Source organism: Octopus sinensis, linkage group LG2, assembly GCF_006345805.1.
Source record: "Octopus sinensis linkage group LG2, ASM634580v1, whole genome shotgun sequence".
Lineage (NCBI taxonomy): Eukaryota > Metazoa > Mollusca > Cephalopoda > Octopoda > Octopodidae > Octopus > Octopus sinensis.
In genome coordinates, this window is record NC_042998.1 from 147,969,246 (window position 1) to 147,993,479 (window position 24,234).

The 24,234-nt window shown below is 35.1% G+C and overlaps 1 protein-coding gene across 9 annotated transcripts in view; it reads left to right on the forward strand.

The window, feature by feature from the left end:
• The window catches only part of LOC115229044 (casein kinase I), a 258,460-nt gene that overhangs the window by 135,037 nt on the left and 99,189 nt on the right, over positions 1-24,234 (forward strand). For all 9 annotated transcript variants that reach the window (XM_036500150.1, XM_029799495.2, XM_036500153.1 and 6 more), the window contains 2 exons: positions 9,122-9,270; positions 21,247-21,481. In XM_036500150.1, the coding sequence (XP_036356043.1) occupies positions 9,122-9,270; positions 21,247-21,481 (384 nt within the window). The remainder of the gene's footprint in view (positions 1-9,121; positions 9,271-21,246; positions 21,482-24,234) is intronic.

Below are 24,234 nucleotides of genomic sequence, written 5' to 3' on the forward strand. Positions count from 1 at the left end.
CAGTGGCACGGATCTCATTAAGTGTCCAATCAAGCAGCCCAAATGTTGGTTTAAGTACTGGCACTGCAAACACATTGTGGGCCACTGTTTTATTGAATGCAGAAAGTTCTGAGGTTCAAATTTTCTTTATTCGGCTGTAATATTCTTTAGTGATACGTGTATTGTTATATGTGGCACTGTAAGATATATTTTCATCCACCCCTAGATACCTGTAACCTTGTCAGATACAGGGGAGACAGTTGTATGTATCAATCATCTTTATTATATTAGCAGCCACTTTTCCATGCTTGCATGGGTCAGGTGAAATTTGTTGAGTCAGATTTTTTGTGGCTGGATGCCACAGGTAATATTTTCCCATGACCAGACATGATTTTCACAGAAGATGGGAAATGTACAAAGTTGCTTGTATGATGGTGATGCTTGTTCCCAACCATCGGAAAATATTACCTTGATAACAGGAAAAGCATCAAGACATAAAAAATCTGAATGTCTCTTCAATTTTAAATCTCTGAAATGAATAGTATTATAGTTATAAAATTGTAATTTTTTCTTCATTTTGCTTGGAATTTCAGACTATAAGTAGGGGAATAAATGCATAAGCAGAAAAAAGCAAAAGGAAAAACAAAATCCTTCCATATTTTCATTTAAGTTTTTGTGGTATTGTTCAGTAAAACAAAATGTATCTTAAAATAATTATCTTCTTCTTTGATTTCCTTGAACTAAAGAATTTTCTTCCTGTTATATTTCCTTGTGCTTAAGAATTAGCTTCCTGTTACACTTCCTTGGATTGAAAATTTACCTCCCAATGGTGAAAATTAAAATAGGCCACAGTCTTAATAATATATTAGATAATCATGACTTAAGAAACACACCTCCTAAGAAAATAATGGTGAATTTATCAGCAGAACACAAATATGAGCTTCAATGTTCCTAGATGTACTTGTACAGACAGATAAAGGACACCCTGTCAAATTGCATTGACATCATTAACAAGGACATGCAGGAAAACATTGTATTCTTAGAGTTTCTTTTATCATTTTTGACAATTGTTGCAGTGTTTTACATTCTTATTTCAAATGTAGCTGAGGTTGACTGACAACTTCAAAATGAGACTTTTAGTCTGTTTGCAACAATCTTGAGAAAACAGAAGAAAATGAAACTGAAGGGAAAAACTAATGACACATTTTCTGGAACCAGTAGGATGGTTCAACAGGTTTAGAAAACAATTCATGATGTTAAAGTTGCTGGGAAATGTGCATTTGTGGGTGACAGTGAATTACTCAAATTGGGGAAAAAAAATAATAAATAAATAAAATGAAATAAAAATAGTATTTATGTTGATATAATGTGGCTTGAAACAATGTATTACCAAAGAGGAGAGAGGAGTCAGCTGGACTATCCATCAAAATCTGAGACAGTACAGGAAAAATGGGAATAGAAAAGAAATTTTTGGCAAATGTCTGGAAGAGAAATCTGCAGTGTTTTGGGTATGTTATCAGGGTCCAAAATCTCAGCACTCACATCTTAGTGGGAAGAGTCAGTAGAAAACAGGAAGGAGGAGATTGAGAAGATACTGGCTGGAAAGCCTCTGATTGAATGCACAACCATGGCCAGTGGCAGGAATTGATAGAGGGAAATGGTGCATGCATCCATGGTTTCTGACCCTCAGTAATGAGGAAACTTTACTGCTGCCACCATCACCACCACCACAAATGGGATTATTTTGGAAACAAATTCATAATAAACCTTATTTTGCATGAAAATACAATTACTACATTGGTTCAGTGACTGATGATCATCTTTTATTTAAATCTAAATCCCATATTTTACATTCTTATTGATTAAAAAACCCAAGTGCTATTAAATTGTTCTGCTAGCATTTTCTACAACTTATTGAATATCCAATAGAAAAGCTTGGCTCACAAAATCTTTAGTTGAAGATTAGTTTAAGAATTATTTTTCTTGAGGTTGAAAGATACTGTACATCAATAAATTGAAAATTTGAAAATTTTTATTAATATTTGTCAGTGCTACTGGTTACCCAACTGCATTTGGTTACTTATGTTAACAATGTGTTATGGTTATATTTTTGCTACTGAAAATAACATTACTGTTGTGCCCAGTGTACCAGAGGGTGATTGCCATATGCAAAGCTTCCTACTTTGGCAAAATATTTGTCCAGGTGATTAAGCCAACTATTGGAGAAAATGCAATTAATCTCATGGACTTCTGGAAGAAGCATAACAGAAAAACTGTATTGGAGAATGTGGATAATGCATAGTATGAAGTAACAGCTAGCAATATGAGAACTGTTTGGCAGAATGTAAGTTCTTACTGTACAAATATTTTTGGTAAATCTGAGGTGGAAATTACAGGGGCTGTAGCAGAAATTATTTGACTTGGATAACAGAAATATCTAAAGCAGACAACTTTAACATCAGATAATTGTTTAGAGAATTGTTTGATTTGCATGATGTTGACCTTAATGATCAGGACCTTCTAATTCTTTAGCATTCAGATTACTCTATCAAATGATTATTCATTCACATTGTTTTGAAATTGATCATGCATTATCTTGTAACTTCAAGATTTTGATGATGTGATTATTTCTTTTTAGAATAACATTGCTGGGTAGGTGCGAGAGGTTGGATCTGGCCAGTTTCAGCATAATGCATGTAGAGTATTTAGGCTGGATATGGCCAGCTTAAATGTTAAATGGTTATAACTGAAAAGCAGTAGTAACAGCAACATATGATGAAGATAACCTAGATGGAGCATGAAAGAATTCCCAATTAAAGAATTTGATGCTATTTTTAGAATTTTTGAAGATTGAAAGCAGATGATAGCAGCTGCTGATCCAGAAGTAGTGTATGATAGAAGTCAGAAGTTTAAAATGCACTCAAATGTTAAGAAGTAATAATGCACAATGAGAAAAAAGAAGTAAAATTGAATCAAAAATCCTTTTTACATTATTTAAAAACAACTTTTTGTCTATGCTGATACAAGTCAAATCATAAAATAGAAAAATGTATCTAATTCATTCAATTCCTTTCTTTATATCAGTTTCCATCTGTAAAGATATTTCAGAAACTTCAAAATCTACTATTTTTCAAAGTATAGACACCAGTCAGTGATTTTACATGTATTATTTATATATTTGAATGCAGTGTTCTTGCAGCAAGCATTACCTGCAGTAATTTAGGATATTCCTGTATTTTTAAAAAATGGAAATCAATTTTAGAGTAGCTGTTGGATTAAATTATTTGACTTGTAACTGTAAAGTCAAGAGTTCCAAATCCTCTTAAACCACAATGCTGCTCAGATTGTCCTGGATTGTCTGCCTGAAAATAGCTGCCACTCCTGCTTTACATGATAATTAATGCTAAAAATAGCATTCAGCTACTGTAGAATCATTTACCCCTTAAAATGCCAGCTAACATACCACCACCACCACCACCACTACATCACAGTAAAGACAGTCGCATAACTGAAATCAGCTTCCATCTACATGCTTTATGCAACTACATGGCTTAATAATCTACATATAATGATATAACTACATAATCCATCCTTCATATGACCCATACAAATGCAAAGCCAATATCCATATCAAACTGTCTAAATTATAAATAATTGCTGGTATCTCTGCCTTTGAAAATGGAGAAAAGTAGAAAAGAAAAATGGAATTTGGAAAAAAGAAAAAAAAAAAAATGAATATGCTATTTTATCTGGTATACTTTGTACTATGAAGTCTGCAGAATTGTATTAAATAAGGTTGAAGCAAACTATATTTGATATTCTAGTTAGTTTGTTCCATCTTGAGGGTAGCTATTTGATAATGTCAATAATTAATTCAACAATTGATAAATGCAGATATGTGAATTTTATGATCTAGCAGCTTAAGTAGGCTGCCATAGAGAAATGGATATAAAGCTATTAAAGTATATTTAACAGCATGAAGCATTTTGCAATAATGATGAAAACAATTTATGTATTATGCAGCCCTATACCAGTAACATCCTCAAGATGACAATCAATTTTAGACTTCATTAAGCTAAGATAATTCATAAGTTTAGTCACCAAAATTATTGTGATGGTATGAAATAATGGGAAACAGTGCCGGAAGTTTATGCTTGTATGACATGAAGGAGAGTAAAGACTACTGTTTTGGGTGGAGGTCTTTCATAGGTCTTTGCTAACAGTTTCTGGAGAGAGAGAGAGAGAATAAAAATGTGTGAAAGGTTAGGAACTTAGATTTGTTAGCTTGAACTAGTCAAAATTATATTGAGGGTTTATCACATTGTTGAAATAGCTTTCTCCTGTGTTGAAAGCTTCCTGTGTATTTAATGAAATATTTCAAATGATCACTGACATAATTAATGGATCAATGAAGTCATTAAATGAGTTATAGTTTGACAACTTGTAGTGAATATAGATTGGAAATTATTGACCTGTACTCTATTACCCCTACCTCCTCCCTTCACTTGTGCATATGCATATGTGTATAACATATGCACTCACAAAGGTCTATGTATTTACTATTACAAAACCAGGTTGACTTTGGTTATGCAGACATCATGTTCATTTAAAATGAAATACCATTGAGCTGTAGAGATAACTCTAAGTTAATATAAGCTGGGGTTTGAGTATTCTTTTCTTTACCTCTTTTTTTTTGGGAGGGAAGGGCAGTGCCCATGATCCTTTACAGGATCTCTGAGACTAGTGAGAAGGAGAGGAAGTTATCTTCAAATTGGAGATCTAGTCTGAATGTTGCAACAAAGTGGACTCCACTAATGACATTCAAGGTACTAAGTCAAATCTCTTCATAGCCTACTTTGCTATGGTGAGATTTGAATGCAGGACATTTTATTTGATATTGTGATGAATGTGCTTATTCAGTGCTTTGTGTATGTATGATATATTGTAAGTCAGGTCATAAATTTGTGCTATTGTTAATATAATCCAGTATAATTGGCTCTCATAGCTGAGTCATCAGTTAAACCAGCTCAGTCACTGGGAATACTTTGTGATGAGTGTTTGCTAGAAAGCTTGCAAAAGAAATGTGAACATTTCAAAGAGCAGAGATAACTAGCATAGGGTCAGTTACTATGTAGTATAAAAGTGCAGGGGCACAGAAGTACTTGAGATAGTAAAGGAGTATATTCTAAGACTCCTAGTTTTAGTCAGAGATGGGAAACACCAAATTTTAAACCTACATGAGCTGTTGAACCAAAGTGAGCTTCTTAACTACATAGCATGCTTTCACCTCAGTGTGTGTATGCAAGAGGAGAAAGAAAGAAAGCATGTATGTATATTAGTTAACTAGTCCTTGAGTATGACATCTTGGAATTTCTTCTTGAGCTTCTTACCTTGTATGACTTTGTAAGTGACTCTTTGTGCCAGCTTTGAACTTCACTTTGCCACACATGTTGCACTTCAAAAAAAGTTGCTTGGATTACTACACCTACTTAATATCATCATGTCCTTTCAAAAGATAGATTCATCTACATATTGACTACTTTTGTCCACAGCTTCTGATATTGCTACTTGCTTCCTCTTCCTAATTGCTCCTGAATTCTTATCCTCTCAAATAATGCACTCTTTTATTCTTTTACTTGTTTCAGTCATTTGACTATGGCCATGCTGGAGCACTGCCTTTAGTCAAGCAAATCGATCCCAGGACTTATTCTTTGTAAGCCTAGTACTTATTCTATCGGTCTCTTTTGCCGAACTTCTTAGTTACGGGGACATAAACACACCAGCATCGGTTGTCAAGCGATGTTGGGGGGACAAACACAGACACACAAACATATATACATACATACATACATACATACATACATATATATATATATATACACACACTACAGGCTTCTTTCAGTTTCCATCTACCAAATCCCCTCACAAGGCTTTGGTCGGCCCGAGGCTATAGTAGAAGACACTTCCCCAAGCTTCCACGCAGTGGGACTGAACCCAGAACCATGTAGTTCGTAAGCAAGCTACTTACCACACAGCCACTCCTACGCACTATCAAAGATTTCCTTCACTTTGTTCTATCAGCAGCTTGTTCTTCCCAGTTCTCAAAAGAAATACCACATTTCTCCAAGATTTTGTACTACTGTTTGAGTTTTAAGTCTTACTTTTTTCTTTGTTTCAATTCTCCATAAAACAGTTCCTTTGGAATTCTGGTGTTGCTCATTCAAACAAGATGTCCATGTCACCTTAAAACATGTAGAATAATGATGGCTTCAATATTAGCCATTTGAGCCTTTTCTAGAACTTTGGTATCCAGGGTATATATGGTCCACTTCACATCGAGTATGTATATCAAACAGCTTTGAAACAGTTCCAACATCATGACTTGGTATTTGTAGATCATCCAAATTTCAAAGCCATACAGTAAAGCTGAAAGCACACTAGTATTGTAGATGGATATCTTTGTGCTTAATCTGATTCCATTTTGTGACCATATTTGCATTATCTGACCACACACTTCCCAGATAAGTAAAGGACTTCACCTCTTTTACTTTATCTCCTACTGTCTTTGGTTTCACATATTCTTTTCCAGGTGCAACCTGCAACCTGTTTTCTTCAAATTCATTTCCAAGCTAAAAGCTTTTCATGATGTGTTAAAAACTGTAATCCTACAGTTCTTGTGTGGGATATTAAATCACAATCATCAACATTATAAAAGTTCCTTGACAAAAGATTCAAACACTTTAGTACCTGTGGTAAATTCCTGATGTTGAACAATCTTCTTATTGTTCTAAATCAGATATAGATTCCCATAGTGTTACATTTGAATGTTACCATAAATACTGCTGTAAAGAGCAAATAACATTGGTGCAAGAATGTCTCCTTGCTTTGCCCAGCCCTTAACAGGATAAGTTCAGATAGATTACTTTAGCCTTCATGTTGTCATGCAAAGATTGTAAACTTGTTAAGACAACCAAACTTCTTTAACGCATTTCCTAGCATTGATCTGTTGACTGTGTCAAATGCCTCAGTGAGATCAGCAAAACATTGTGTGTGACTCACCAATACCCCAAGACTGGAGAGATGCTATCTTGGTATCCCTGCTTAAGAAAGGTGAGGAATCTCAGTTTGGAAATTTTTGTGGCATCTCACTGTTCTCTGTAGAGGACAAAGCTTGCACAAGAGTTCTGCTGAACATATTAATTTCCATAGTGACAAATGACATTTTTCCAGAAACACAATGTGGTTTTAGAGTACAAAGAACAACTAATGAAATGTTATTTTTTACATGTTTGTATACATATATATATGTGCACGTGTGTATGTGTGTTAGTAAAACAGACATCTTTGCCAGAAGTTTAAAAAGAACCAGTTTACTTTCATCTCTGAATAAATTAATAATTTCATCTCAGTATTGACTGTTTTCTCTCCCTCTGCTCTCTCTGTCTCACACACATGCACACATTTTGTTGCCTATGCTCACATACTGTGTCTTTACAATTAAAATAATAATATATGTATCAAAATGTCTTGCTAATTGTCTTCAAAAACTGAACAATGCTTTATCTAACTGCTTTTATGAGAATGAATGCATTTATCAATTTTTTTCTGTTAATTTTGCATTCAAATTATTCTTCATTGAACAATTACTTAAGAATTTTAGTAATCATTCAACCTGAAGTGTATTTCAATTTTCTTTTGTATATGGAACAGTAATATTTTAAACCAAAACTAAGCTTCTAATGAATTCAGTGTTTCCCTTAAATTGATATCAGTAAAAAGACATTAAAATAAATTGCTAAAATATGTACACATACGCTTACATACATATATGTGCGCATACACAAGCACACATGCATGCTGATGCACACACATCTGCTCAAACAGACAAAAAAGAATGCCACTCTAACAGACAGTCATTATTCATTGACAAGGTTACAAAAGGCAATGAAAATTTTGGAAGAAAAAATATAATAAATGAGTGGAAATCGAACCGGTATGTGTATTAGATAATAAGGCATTAAGGCACTCCTCAGACACAACATAAAAAAAGTTAGCTTATAGCTAGGTATGTTACAGCATTTTCAGTTGACTCTTGTGGGGTATAATGGTAAACTGTAGTAGGATGTTTATAATTTTTTTCATATTTATGTATGTTTAGATGCACAATTTGAATATATATATATATATATATATATATATATATATATATATATATATATATATATATATAGTTATATTTCGGAATGGTCATTTTGCCAGTTTAGCCAATAAAATATATATTGTGGTTAAGAAGTTTGTTTTGTAACCATGTAATTTCATTTTCAGCCATACTGCATGACACCTTAGCCACCAACCAACAAATGCTTTGAGAGTTAATGTTTATATTTTGCACTTTGGAAAATTACTGAGCCATGGATAGTAACACTGTTGGCAGTTCCCTGGCCACAATTTATTTGGTCACTCTCCCTTACTTGGAAATTTGTAAGTGTAAGAATTACTGATAAGAAGAGCAACTGGCTGTGATAACAATGCCTTGATAATTGTTTAACCCAGGTTTGCATGGAAAAGCAAATATAAAATGAATAAGCAATCAATAATCACCACACTGTAATACTGTTTTGTATTGAGTGTGAGGATTTAAACTGACCATATCTGTTCCAAATATTTTACCTGTTTTATTTTCAAACCAGCCAGTTCTGGTCTCACGCGTACCTTACAATGAGTAAATAAGCATTATTTTTGACAGAGTAATCTGAATGCCAAAGGGTTAAACTATTTTATAGTTCTTTGCTTTCAGGTTTTTAGAGTTAAAGCAGAACAAGTTGAAACCACTTTTTACATAAATGTTTGAGATAAGAATAAGTTATGAAAACCTGTTACACTAGGTTTCATATTGAAGTGATTCTTAATTAGTGACATTCAGAACAAATAATCTCAGGGCAACAAAGCTCATTTTCAAGCAATATTTTCTCTGAAATGGTTTTCTATTTGGAAGAAATACAGATTGAATTTCTTAAATACAATGTTTTTTAGCTCTTTGCTTTGTGCTTAAAATGTTGTGTGTGTGTGAATGCTTAAAATTTTCATGCTTGTCTTTAATATTTTTTTGACTGAGATCCTTTTAATTTTTTTCTTATTGTAGAAGGCATACCTCAAGTGTATTATTTTGGCCCTTGTGGAAGGTACAATGCCCTTGTGTTGGAGTTACTCGGGCCAAGTTTAGAGGACTTATTTGATATGTGTGACCGGCGATTCACTTTAAAAACTGTCCTTATGATTGGTATACAGCTCGTGAGTATATTTTAATTATATATCATATAATTTGTTACATCTAGATGAGTTACATCATTGTCTAACAAAATTTCAAATTAGTAAAAGCGAGGAATTTTTAAAATTTGGTTATTTTATGATGTCAAAACAATTGTTTTTACAGCTGAGTGTCCTGATGACCATGAACCCTTCGATCAAAAAGAAATGGGACCTAATGTCATCTAGTGTAAGATACTTTTCCTAGGGTTGCAAGATTTGAATTCCAACCATTCATGCAATCACAGTTTTAATTCAGACCATGTGTAATCTGTTGCAGTTATTTATTTTGGTGCTCTATATTTTCCCCATCCTCTGTACTTAGCAGATTGCTTTCAATAACCTGTGTTTTACATTATTATCTTGTCATGAATTTTATAAGTTATTTTTAATTTACAATGTTAATCACATCTTAATGAATTGAAGTTTTCTATGGTTTATCTCTTTATTGCATTTATCAAAAGTTATTTATGTTGACTACCAACTTGAGAATGTGCATGAGATACCTGTTGCCTTATTACAGTTCTCGCTGTTTTGAAAGTACAAAATTTATGAAGACTGGTTACACTTGCCTCAATCTATCTGCTGGAATATATTAAACATTCTAATTATTGAATAAGTGGCTTTAGCAAAGATGTAGATTTTATGGTTTTTCTTTTTTTTTTTTTGAAAGGTGCAGGTGTGGTGAAAATAGGCATAAACATAGTTATTTGGTTAAGAAGCTTCCTTCCCAACCATTTGGCTTCAGGTTCAGTCTGTGTGGCACCTTGGACAAGTGCTTTCTACTATAGTTACTGGCTGACTAAAGCTTTGTGAGTGGATTTAGTTGACAGAGACTGAAAGAAGCCTATTTTTGTGTGTGTGTGTGTGTGTGTGTGTGTGTTCTTGTTTGGATGTAGCATGGTAGCTGTAAGTGAATGTCGCTGTCATGCAAGCACTGTCACTCATTTCCAATATTTTACATAAATATAGGCGCAGGAGTAGCTGTGTGGTAAGTAGCTTGCTTATGAATCACATGGTTCCAGGTTCATTCCCATTGCGTGGCACCTTGGGCAAGTGTCTTCTACTATTGCCTCGGGCCGACCAAAGCCTTCTGAATGGATTTGGTAGATGAAAACTGAAAGAAGCCCATTGTGTATATATATATATATGTATGTGTGTGTGTATATATATGTGTGTGTGTGTGTGTGTATATATGTATATATGTGTATGTATATGTTTGTGTGTCTGTGCTTGTTCCCCCAACATCACTTGACAACCAATGGTGGTGTGTTTACGTTCCTGTCACCTAGCGGTTTGGCAAAAAAGACTGATAGAATAAGTACTAGGTTTACAAAGAAGAAGTCCGGGGGTCGATTTGCTCGACTAAAGGTGGTGCTCTAGCATGGCTGCAGTCAAATGACTGAAACAAATAAAAGAAAAAAAAAGAATGTCTAGCCATGGGTTATATTACTTGCTTGAAAACAAGTGTGAGTTGGTAACAAGAGGGGCATCAGGACAAAGAAAATCTATTTCATCATACTATATCTGACCCATGTGAGCATGGAAAAGTGGAAATTAAAATGATGATGATGATAGTGATGAATCATGTAATATTTGTGCTATTTTTTGTTTTGATCATTTAGGTTAACAAAATATAGGGATGGTTAACACCTTTGTACTGTATTAGCATCCCAAGTCATTATGTATATTAAATGGGTAGAGCATTTGTTGAATTTCTTATTTGAAGAAAGCTTTAAAACAAAATCAAAATGTATTTATTTTTATCATCTTAATATGTACTATGCTCCCTTCTTGAAAAATGAAAACAAAAGATATTAACTTTTAGCATTAAGAAATTTCGTATCTTGAAAATAATTCATTTTTGTTAGAAATTTATATTGTTTGTTTACTTGGTTCAGTTATTGAACTGTGACCCCAGTTACTTATTTTTAAGTCTGATACTTATTCTATCATTCCCTTTTACTGAACCACTACGTTACAAGAGACATAAACAAAACCAACACTGGTTGTCAGGAGAGAGGGTGCAAAGACACACACACACGCACATTTGTACAACATGCTTCTGTCTACTAAATTCACAACAAAGCATTGGTCAGCCAATGGCTGTAGTAGAAGACACTTGCCCAAGATGCTGTGCAGTGGGACTGAACCCTAACTCACATGGTTGCAAAGCATATTTCTTAATCACATAACCATGCCTGTATCTGTATCTATCATTTTTATCATCACCTTAAGTTTTAATTGTATATTTTCATATGAAGTTATGTTTTACTCCTCATTTCTTTTTATCTTTGTCTTGCTCTCATTTTTTATTCCTGCTTTTCTTCTTGTTTTTTTTTTTTTTTTGTCTTAAATAGTTTTCTGACTTCAACTGATTTGTTCTACACTTGACAGCTCTATTCCCTTTATGTTAAATAATTCATATTCTGCTTGTGACAGTTTTATGTTACATAACAATTAGGACATAACTCTCACTCACTTAATTCCAGATGTTGCAAATTTTGTCTTAGGTTACTTACTCATGTTTCATTGTGGTATAGCAAAAGGTTGCTGTTTATATCATGTAAGGTTGTTTTTTTTTATGCAAAATGACAAGCTTTGTGCTACATGCAAACAACAGTTTTCTTCCCAGCCACATGGTTTCAGGTTGTCTTACTGCAAGGCACTCTGGGCAAGTGCCTTCTGTTATAGCCCTAGGTTGACCTTGTGAGTGAAACTGAAAAAAGCATGTTGTTTCTCTCTCTTTCACTCGCCATATATATATATATATATATATATATATATATATATGTTTGTTTCTCCTTGTCTTCATAGTTGTAAAATGATTATCACTGTCATATAAGTATAATCATTCATTTCCAATATTCTGCTTAAAAATATCTTATCATGAGAAAACAAGAAGAGCATGCGGCTGTATAAAATCTGCTTCAATAAAACTCAGTCTGCTCCATGCAAACTTGGAAAAGTGGACATTTAAAACAGTGATGATGAATTTTATAAAATAATTTTGTTATTAATAAAATTGGTGTGTAGGATATAAATTATCATGAGATTTTGATGGTAGGTTTTAATTTGGATCATTATGGAACAGGAAGTTTGTCATAGAACCAGGGACAATCTCAGGTTGGTTGGTAACAAAAGGATCAAGTTACCAAGATTTAAAAAAAACATAAGTGTCAGTGAATTGGTATATCTTGTTTTTAGTGAGTCATAGTTGACACCTACAGTTTTTGTGCAGTCTGAACAACTTTAGTATTGCTGCATTGATATTATTCTCTGGCAAGCATGTGTGCTTGTTGCCTTAATAATAACAACTATTGAGAATATGAGACTGAAATAGTTATGTGAATGAGATATTAGTTTACAAACTCAGAGCTTAGGAGTTCAAATCAGTTGCATATATTTTGCGTTTACAGGTAAAGTATCTCATTCTCTTTGTCCCAATTAACCTTGCTGTTGAATTTCCTAGGGAAATGCCAGTAGTCTTGATCATGTATTGATTGTTACTTCTGATATGAAAAATGAAGTAGCTGATTAAAGAAGTTTGTGTCAATTTATAACATTAACCTATAGAATATATAAATATGTGCTTTATTAGACATGTCGTCCTGTTTGCATCTCTCACCTGTTGCCAAGTAAGGCAATATTTACCCTTAGCCAGACATGTTTCCCATAGAAGGCTGGAAATGAATGACATTGCATGTATGACAGTGGTACTCATTTACAACCATCATGTGATGTCAAAACAAGGAGATACAAACACACACATGCATGCAAAATATGCTTCTTTTAGTTTTTGTCTACTAAATCCACTCATAAGGCTTTAGTCAAACAGGGTTGTAGTAGAATGTGCTGTGCAGTGGTACTGAACCAGAGATCACATGATTGGGAAGCATGCTTCTTAACCATACAGCCTCATCTGCACCTATAAAATCTAAAATTGGTGCAAACTCTTACTTAAAGATTATATTGTTCACTTTTGATACTGACTGGTATCCCACTTAATATGCTCTACAAAATTATTGAGTATTCTCAAAGTTATGTTGATTGTTGAGTAACAGGTTAACTAAATATGAGCTAGAGTATAGGCAATACTAAGTATAAGTGTAATAAAAGGTGATAGGCTTAGTTCCTCTGTCTGTTGTACTTCCTTTTACTTGAGGCTTTTGTTGAAGAGAAGCCATTTCATTGCTGTTGGTTTATTTTGGCTTACTTATATAAACAGGTATTTTGGTGTAATAAACAGTATTGTTATGTTATTCCTTTGTTGAGGTAATCTTGTAGATTAATTCTCTGAAGCAGTTAAGTCTGCCAATGAACTGCTAGCTCTAATAGAGGATTTTAGCTTTTGTTTTTAAATGTGTACTTTCTCAGCAAATCTTAAATATGCTTGCTCTGCAAGATTTATATTAAAACTTGTTATTTTCTTTTATCTTCTCTATTTTGGTCACTTTTACACCTGCTTACTCCAACAATTTCTTAATTGTGGCAAATTTAAACATTAGCCTCACTCTAATTAGCAGATATTTATACTAAATAGATTTACTTTGAAAAATTATTCCTCATCCAGTTCAGCATGATAATTTATTAGGCACAGTATAGCAGGATGGTTAAGCATTAACTTCACAACCACAAGGTCCTGAGTTCAATCTTATTGCATGGCATTTTGGGCAAATGTAATTTTTTTATAGCCTTGGATCATCACATACCTTCTGAGTAAAATTGGGTAGACAGAAACTAATGAAAGCTCATCAGATGGATGAAGATAATAACAATAATGATAATAAATGCAGTTTTCAAGAATACATCCATGAGTGGTCTTTTCTGATATTGGTATTATTCTTGGCACACATTCTACCACCATTGGTTGTTTTTCTCTTTTGTAGAATTTGGTTCCATTCAGAGCAATATCTCTCTAATAGAGTGACTTTATCCCAACATATTTTCTTGATGAGTATACTACTTTGAATTGTGTTGCAACATTTACTTAGAATTTCAAGTGGTTGCACCACTTTTGAGTGCCTCTCAATTTACTATGTCATAAAAATACTTCAACAATGCTCACTTTTACTATGTACCTTATCAACTATTGCCCCCCCCCCCCACCACCACTACCATTTCTAAGCCAGTCAACCAAGAGCTCACCATCTGATCTATTTGCAATCAACTGTTTACAAATGCCATTTCCATCCACATGTAGTAGGACATGTAAAATTAATTTGGTTTTTTTATCTTGGTGTGCAATCACTAGGAAATTTCCTGTCTGCTATTGGTTTATTTCACATCATCTTCCCACTCCCATATCCAGTGGCAACAGTTTCTATTTATAATCACCGGCACATTTATCCAAATATTCCCTCTGTTTCTAAGCCTCCTGTAAGTTTAATTAAACTACAGTAGTGATAAAAAAAAAAAAAATAAAAAATACAGCGTTGGTTGTAGCATGGGATTGCTATTTTCCAGACTTCATTGTATTCTATGTCATGTTGACTATCACAATTGTCTTTTTTATTTTTTGTGTATAAAAGTGGTACCTAGTGCATATACTTTTATAGCCCTTTGTGTAGACTTAATATGTATTACCAGAATGTATCTGAATGTATCCCACTGTCCCTTCGTGTGAACAGTCTTTTCCCTTGGTTCCTAACAAGTCTCAAAAATATCCTTTGTACAGTAGACAGAAAGGAGTTTTACTCTTGATGATAAGGTCTGGCTTCTTCCAAAAAAATTTGAAGAGATGTAATTTTAAATTACCATTCCATTCAATATCAGGAATTAACACATTCTTGCTTTCAAAATCACCCTTTACCCTCACAGAAACATCAGACCAGATAAATGTCTGCCATGCTGTTACATTTTTTTCTATCATTGATTTGCTATATCAAATGAAATTCTTCCAATTACATCATCAAGATTGCCCCCCCCCCCACTCTTGCTGTATATTGGGCTTTGTTCTCCAGATATCCTTCCTGTCACCAGCCCATACTTGTCTTTGCATATCAAACTACTGAGCCATAAGAGATATTGTTTACAAAACAAATGTCTTCACACTGACACCATGTGGTGTCAGTTTGAAGACTTATAGGGACAAACTCTCTCTCTCTCCCGCCTCTCTCATATACTGCAGTACATCCCATTGGTCAATCCCCTTCAAATTTTCTCTCTTACATTCTCATAGGTACTCAGCCATACCCCTAACTGCTTCAAACAAAATAAAACCACTAACCCTGACAATTATCCCTCCATTACACTTAAGCAATACACTCCAGAACTTGTTCTTATATTATTCAAACACTCCTTAATCCTTCATTCTCTATGTAATATACATTTAGAAATAAACCTCAATGTATTTCATTCCAAAGAAAAGCAATCCGTCTGATCTAGCCAAGTGGATGCTCTCATTTCTCACATTTCCAATGTAATGGAAACAACCATTGACAATGATGTTCTTTATCTCTTCTCTGCCTCCTGTGATCACCAGTACAACTTCACAGAGTCAAATCACTCATCTTTAGAGAATTTCAATGAAAGCAATGTTGTTGTTACAGACATCAGCATAGCCTTTGACCATGTCTGGCTGCAAATCTGTCAAAACTTCTCACTTACAGGCTTCACCATCTCTTATCTCTTGGATTGATACATGTAGTTTCCCATCAGACTGTACAATTGTTGCATGTATTGCTGGATCTCTTTTTGCTCTACTTTCAATCAGTTCTGAACTTTCTTACTGTTTAGTTCTGTCCTTCCATTTTCTTCTTTCTCTACATCAGTGACTTGTTGTCACTCCCAACAGCACTCAGTATTATGCAGGCGACATGCTCCTTCATTACTCCCTAAGCTTCTCTAATCATGCATTATTCATACATGACTTAGATACCACATGCCAAACCTGCATTGACTCCATAAATGGAAACCTTAAAACATCGTTCAGTGGGGTCTTGTTAACATCTCACTGTCACTGAGGATCTCTCCTGTTGAAAACATGTCCTTAGACTAGCCCCTATCTTCAGAGCCTGAAAATATTTCAGCCCTTAACTGCTACTCACATTCTACAAGGTTCAAGTGAGACCCACAGAAGCAAACCCACATGTGGGACAGAGCTGCTTGCTATACACACTGACCATGTCCTGAAAAGAACCACTGGGTTGATTGGCATTCCACCAGTAACAGACACACTCCAGTTTCTGGCTCACAGGTGTGCTGTCTCCTCTTTCTACTTTTTCTATCATTTTTATAATGACCTCTTTTCCATGAAACTGACTAGTCTTCTAAGTTCAGCACCTGGACACACTCAGTCCACTTGTCTCTCCATCTGTCATCACCTTGGTGTATCCAGTTCCCTCCTTTCCTCTCAATACTAACCACTAAATCCAGTCTTTCATCTCCAGAACATTGCCCCTTTGGAATCTCCTCCCTACTCATGTCTTTCCTGTAGGTGTTAACCAACAGCATTTCAAACAAAACGTTGATGTTATCAATCTCATCACTTCTTTTTGTAGGGTGAAGTGGGGAGTACAAGGATTATGGGCTCTGTCCCCCTTGCTCCAGACTCAGCAAGGATGGGCTTCCATGTTGCTTGTATTTATCAAATTTCATCTATTGGCCAGCTTGAATCTATTGTAGAAATTTTCCAATGTGTCACACAATAAGATTGAACCCCAGATCATATGGCTGCAAGGTCAAGTTCTTAATCATACCTGCAATTTTTTAATTTGAATATGATAAACTTGAGGTGTCTTGTAACTTATTTAGAATAATGAGGAATTGACCAGCTTGATAATGAAAAAGTAACAACGGCAAGAATCTGCCTGGTGAAAGGTCTCATGTATAGTACTGTTTTTCTAAGACATGGAATCTGTGTTGTATTTTAATGTCTTGATTTATGAAACTATCATCTGTGTTTCACTACTGTTGCCTGTAAGACATAACTCATATATAGTGGCAAGACTAAATGAGTAATACCAAGGTGTGTCAACTTGTATTATAAGAAAGAAGTGAATGTTTACTTGCACAACCAGTTACACTACTATTAGCTGGACTCTGTACACACTGCAAGCTTCATCAGTTTTAACATACCCTTTTCCATGCTTGTATTGGTTGGATGGAATTTATTGGGGTGGATTTTCTATGGTTGGATGCCCTTCCTGCTGTCAACCCTTACCTGTTATCAAGCAATATTTCCCTATGGTTAGACATTATTTCACAGAAGAATGGAAACAAAGGACACTGTTTACATGGCAGTAGTGCTCATTTACAACTATTACACAATGCCAAGGGAAGGAAGCACACACACACACTGACAGAGAGGACTTTTCAGTTTCCATTTACCAAATCCACTCTCAAATCATTGGTTGGCCCACAGCTGTTGTAAGAGTCACTTACCCTAGGTATCACACAGTGTGATTGAACCTGAACTCATGTAGATGGGAAACAAACTTCTTACCACACAGCTATGCCCATTAAATAGTAAAAGTTCCTGTAATCTGTGTTTGTTGAGTTAACTTCTAACTGGAAAATAAGACGACTAAGGTAACAACATGGTTGGTAGTAGAAGCATGAAAGCACTTACGACAAGACTTAGTCATGTCAGAGGTTGATTGTTCATAGTTTTGAAGAGTGATCTTAGTGCAGTTTACATTTAAGACGTATTGTCTTCACAAGCTGAGTAGGAAAATATGACTTCATTGTCTTAATTTGATGGCATATAGCTGGATAGTTAATTGAACTTATTCTTTCAGGATGTGTAGGTGGGGATGCATTTTGATAAAATTTTTCAAATGTAGATCCTTAACAAGTTAATAATAAAAAATAATCGGAATTGGAACTGATCTATAAATGATAACTTGAAACAAATTGCTTTTCTATTTGGAAACCTGTTAAGTACATCAGAATTCTTTTATGAGAACAGCTGCTTTATTTTATTGTTGAAGTGGCTTGCAGTTTTTGTTGATCTTGCAACATCCATTTCACAAGTAGCAAGCTTTTTATATGACTTGATATATTTCAGCAGTAAATGTTAATCATTATGGACTTTATTTTTTTTGTTTTAAAAAATTTCAGTTGTAAAAAAGTATAAATCTCTCTCTCGCTGGCTATCCATCCATACATCCACGCACCCACCCACACACATCCGGTTGTCTGCCTGCCTGTCTCTATGTCTAGCTCTTTATTGTCTAATCACTTATTCTTTTTAAATTCATATTTTTATAAAGAAATATGTTTCGAGAAAATATTGAAGAAAATGACAAAATTTTGTCAAATATAATGATTTTTAGCAAACATTATTGCTAATAATTCCAAAAAATTTTAAGTGAAGAACTGCCAATCTTATACGGACTTTTACCTCTTGTTAACTGTATTAATTGAGTTAAAAGTATACATTGACGGAAATGGAATGCTTGCCTGATATTCAGTCTAGATTTAGTAATCGCATAAGTGCATTGGAAATAAGGTAATATGACATTATTGATCACTGGCTCCTTACCATTTGAAAGCCATCAACAGGTTGTTATACATGGGCTGTAAAGTCAGGCTAGGAAAGGCATGAACTAATCAATAACTGCTCTAGCTCAGCTGAGCACTTATTGTTAGAACTGATTTTTTTTTCTTTTTGTAATCTGCCACAAGCATTTACTTGATCTGGTGTCTATTTCCTTTCTTTTTGCATTTTCTGTTCTTAAAGCCAAATTTTAAACTTGAAATGCCATCTTCCTTAGAATAATTTGTATTTTATATGTGAGCTCATTTTATTTTCTCTGGCTGCTTCTTCAAAAGATTAATGAAGCATTTCACCACCACTTCATCCTCTCCTATGTTGGATTTTACAATAATAAATCTCTCTGCCCCCCCCCCCCCCTCCTATTTCTATTTTAATGGCTTTTGCAATTTTGTTGTTGGATATGATGACCTCTGCTACTATCCTTCTGCTAAATAAATAATTACCGACTTTTTCTTACTTTCACACTTATATACACATGGACATCTACATACATACTGTTATTTTAAAAGGCTTTCCTAATGATTTGAATTATTTTCTGTTTTAACTGCTGCATAAATTAGATCTTGAAGATGTTGGTTGCTAATAGAAGATTTACACCTATTTCCTAAAAGATGTGATTATCAAAACAGTTTAGTTTCAAGTGATATACAGTAGTTTTATTTTTATCAGATACTGAGAAGTGTTTTTAAAGAGTCTGTTTAAAAGAATAGTATTTAATAAAAAAAAAAAATGTGTGTGAGTATGTATATATGTATGTGTGTTTATGTATGTGGAAGAGATCGCACTATCAAAAGTGGATTAGCATTATCAGTTTTTCCATATTAGTATGAGCTGGCTAGACTAGATATGTCTCTTCAGTGTGTATTGTTCCCCCTTATTCTGAGTTTCTTGATATCATATATTTTGTGATGGCATGGACTGCTACTTAAGTTTTACACAGACCAACTCTCTAATCTCCCCCATATTGTTTTTGAAGAAAATATTTTCAGCTATCCAGCTCAAAATAGTTCTAAATGATTGGATATTTACAAAGAATCCCTATGCAGATCATAAATTGCACTAAGTTAATTATCTCTGATGACATTCATATCATGAAGTCCTTCAAAAAATGTACATAAGAAAGTTTAGTTGTGTAAATTGTATACAGGGATATTAAGATACAGTGTTAATTTAACTTGTATATCTTGGTATGTGTATGCCCTCCTTTATTTAGTATCACAGCTTTTGCCTGATTAAATTTTAATTAGATAAGTGCTAGGGTTGGTTAGTTTCACAAAACCCTTCAAGGTAGTGCCCCCAGCTTGGCTGCCGTTCAATAACTGACACAAGTAAAAGACAGAAGACTTCTTGATCCATGTTTATTTACCTCCTTGGTCACTGCTTTTTTCAACTCTGTAATTGATGTAATTTTCAGCAATCTTGCTTCCAACTTGCTTTCAAGATGTTCATATATATATTCCATTGGATTAAGATCCCATTTCATGGATTCAGTTCTGTGAGTTCATTCCCAACCTTGCTCAAACTGCTTGGGGCTCAATCTTCTTAGAAAAGTGGTCTTCTTTAAGATATACAGAAGGGTATATCTTTTGCAAATGGTCTTCCTATCAATTTCTACAGAATTTTGGGCCATTTAAATTGTTTACAACTAAAATGAGCTTTAATCTACCTATCACCTAAAGTGCTCCTACCATACTATAATTCCAAGTCCTCGATATTTTGTTATTCCTTGCTGACAGTCTGGCTCCTATATTTGAGTTTTCTTGCTCTATACATATATTCATTAGAATTAGGCCATTTGATCCCTTTGGTTACATTAACTTTTGAAATCTTTTGCTATAAAATGAGGAAAAAAGAAATGGGTGCTTAACTCATCTTTTTATCCATCTTAGCTAACTTATGTTTTTATTTTGTTAGGTCTAGTGATCCTAATCCTATCTCAGTAATTCTTAACCTATATGTCTTCTGTCCATACACATGGAATCACAGATATCACACAGATCTTTTATTGATTTAAAAAAAAAAAATTAATGCTTAAATGTTTTTGGATACAATCATTTCAAGTAACATTCTTTCAAATTTAATATCTAGAAATGTGTCTCTGTCAGACATGATACTGATCTTCGATATACTTCAGTATTTTTGAAAAATTTGTTGCGCTTATTTAAATAGCACTACACTTAATTTAATGCCTTCATCAAGTATTTGTTATTTTTCTAACACTTCTTTTCAGTGATAACTTTCTAAAAGTTATCTTCAGAAATTACTTGCCATTTTCTTGGAAACTTTAATTTTTGTCTGAATCCTGCCATCTTTTTATTTTTGTACACATTTGTATCAATAAGAAAGAAAAAAGTGAAAAAGAGAAAAGAAAGAAATTCTGTATAATATCCTTTTTTGTTAAAGTTGATTTTAATTGTATATTTTATATTAATAAATTATTATACCTCTTTCTCTTTCAGATTAATCGTGTAGAATATGTTCATTCCAAACATCTAATATACAGAGATGTTAAGCCAGAGAATTTTCTAATTGGAAGACAGTCAACAAAGAAGCAAAATATCATACATATTATAGACTTTGGTCTAGCAAAGGAATACGTTGATGCTGAAACACATAAACACATACCCTATCGAGACCATAAAAGTTTAACAGGAACAGCTCGCTATATGAGCATAAATACACATTTGGGAAAAGGTAAGGAATATATTGCCAATGTGGGCAGGCATTATTATCAAATTATTCCACATATTAACATATTCCACTCCTTTCAAAACATTTTTGTTTTAACCACTTGAAAAACATTTCATCATGTATAAAATTTGTCTCTAGATTTGGGCCATACATATCTATAAACATATTTGTGTTTATTCCTGAATAAGCAGCCCTATGTTATGTAGGTAGTAAGTTAAACAATAATGTGCAATTTACAGATCTATTTTTCCAGATAGATCAAGGTGATGCTTCTACCTATTTGTGAAGCACAGTGCTATGTGGCTATAGAATGGTGTATCATATTGACTGTAGTATGTATGGAAGTCTTTGTTGGGATTGTGTTTTTTTTTCTGTTGATTGTGATTGAGCTAGGAATCATTATCATCATCATCGTTTAGCGTCCGTTTTCCGCGCTAGCATGGGTTGGACGGTTCGACCGGGGTCTGGGAAGCCAGGGGCTGCACCAGGCTCCAGTCTGATCTGGCAGTGTTTCTACAGCTGGATGCCCTTCCTAACGCCAACCACTCCGTGAGTGTAGTGGGTGCTTTTTACGTGCCACCTGCACAGGTGCCAGGGGAGTCTGGCATCTGCCACGATCGGTTGGTGCTTTTAACGTGCCACCGGCACGGAAGCCAGCCAAGGCGGCGCTGGCATTGGCCACATTCGGATGGTGCTTTTTATGTGCCACTGGCACAGAAGCCAGTCGAGGCAGTGCTGGCATCGGCCACGTTCGGATAGTGCTTTTTATGTGCCACCGGCACAGAAGCCAGTCGAGGCGGCACTGGCAACGGCCACATTCAGATGGTGCTTTTTATGTGCCATTGGCACAGAAGCCAGTCGAGGCAGTGCTGGCATCGGCCGCGTTCGGATAGTGCTTTTTATGTGCCACCGGCACAGAAGCCAGTCGAGGCGGCACTGGCAACGGCCACGTTCAGATGGTGCTTTTTATGTGCCACCTGCACAGGTATCACAACTACTATTTCCATTGATATTTATTTTGATGTTCATGTACTTGACACAATAGGTCTCCTCAAGCACAGCGGGATGTTCTGGAATCCAAGGTACTTTGAATGGGCAGGGGCTATGCAGAACTGGTGCAGGAAGCAGCCCGGGTCTTTGCAGTAACAGCATATCTCCAGAGATCTCGGTCCTTCGCCATTGCCTCAGTGAGGCCCAATGCTCTGAGGTCATGCTTGACTACCTCATCCCATGTCTTCCTGGGTCTACCTCTCCTGATACCTTCAACTGTTTTGGAGTGGCACTTCTTCACACATCTCTCCTCATCCATCCGCAGTACATGACCATACCATCACAAGCGTTGCTCTTGCACACCACATCTGATGCTTCTTATGTCCAGCATTTCTCTCAGGGTGCTTACCCTCTGTCGTGCGCGCACACTGACATTACACATCCAGCGGATCATGCTAGCTTCATTCCTTTCAAGTCTATGCATGTCCTCTGCAGTCACAGCCCATGTTTCACTACCGTGAAGCATGGCAGTTTGCACACATGCGTCATACAATCTACCTTTCACTCTGAGCGAGAGACCCTTTGTCGCCGGTAGGGGTAGGAGCCTTCTGAACTTTGCCCAGGCTATTCGTATTCTAGTGGTGACACTCTCTGAGCATCCACCTCCACTACTAACTTGGTCACCCAGGTAGCAGAAACTATCAACTACTTCTATTTTCTTCCCCTGGAGTGTGATGGAATCTGTTTTCTGAGTATTTGTGGTGTCTATTGTCCCTGTGCATCTGCTGCACATGAAAGCTATCTTATCAGTTAATTTCCCTTTGATGTTGCTGCACCTCTTATGCGTCCATAGCTTACACTGGGTACATCTTATGGAGTTTCTACCTACACCTTTCCTACAGATCGAGCAGGGCCACTTGCCCGAGGGGGTGTGTGCTAAGTTCGCCTTTCTACTTACTATAACTTTGGTCTTTGCTACATTTACTCTAAGGCCCTTTGATTCTAACCCTTGCTTCCACACCTGAAATTTCTTTTCTAGTTCCGGTAGTGATTCTGCTATGAGAGCCAGGTCATCAGCATAGAGGAGCTCCCAGGGGCAACCTGTTTTGAATTCCTCTGTTATTGCCTGAATTCCTCTGTTAATGAAAATTTGGGTTTTTCTCTGTTGTGTTTTGTTTTGATTGAAGTGCTGTCAGTGTGTGTTTTTAGACAGCTCCTAGTTTTTAGCAATTTCTACATTGTCATCAACTTTTCCTAAAGCATGATATTTGCCTCTGCCATCTTTTCATCATTCAAGTTGTGACTTTCTTGCACCACCAATGTATAAAGGACTATGATACATTATCCATGACTCATTTTTCTAAGAATTTTATCATTTTCCTTAGATACTATGGTTTGTTTCTTGGAAAACATTGTTTAGTAAATGGGTCTCCTGGCCACCATCTCGATTTACTTTTCAGCAAATGAACCATATCTTGATTTGAAGAAGCTTTTGAAACCTTTTAGAATTAGAAGCCAAATCTCATTCAAAGCACACACCATCAATATTATCAGGCAGACTCATATACATCTATTTGTTGACTTGTTTGATTGTAACTATTGGCAAATGAGTCCAAGAAAATGTTTTAGACCAGATTCTTTTTTTTTTTTTTTTTTTTTAAGGCTAAATTTTGGGGTTCATCTATTCCATGTACATTACTTTTGAGAAATTGATGTGCAAAGTGCAAGCCAAAGTACTTTGTCAGTAGCAGAACACCTTATGATCT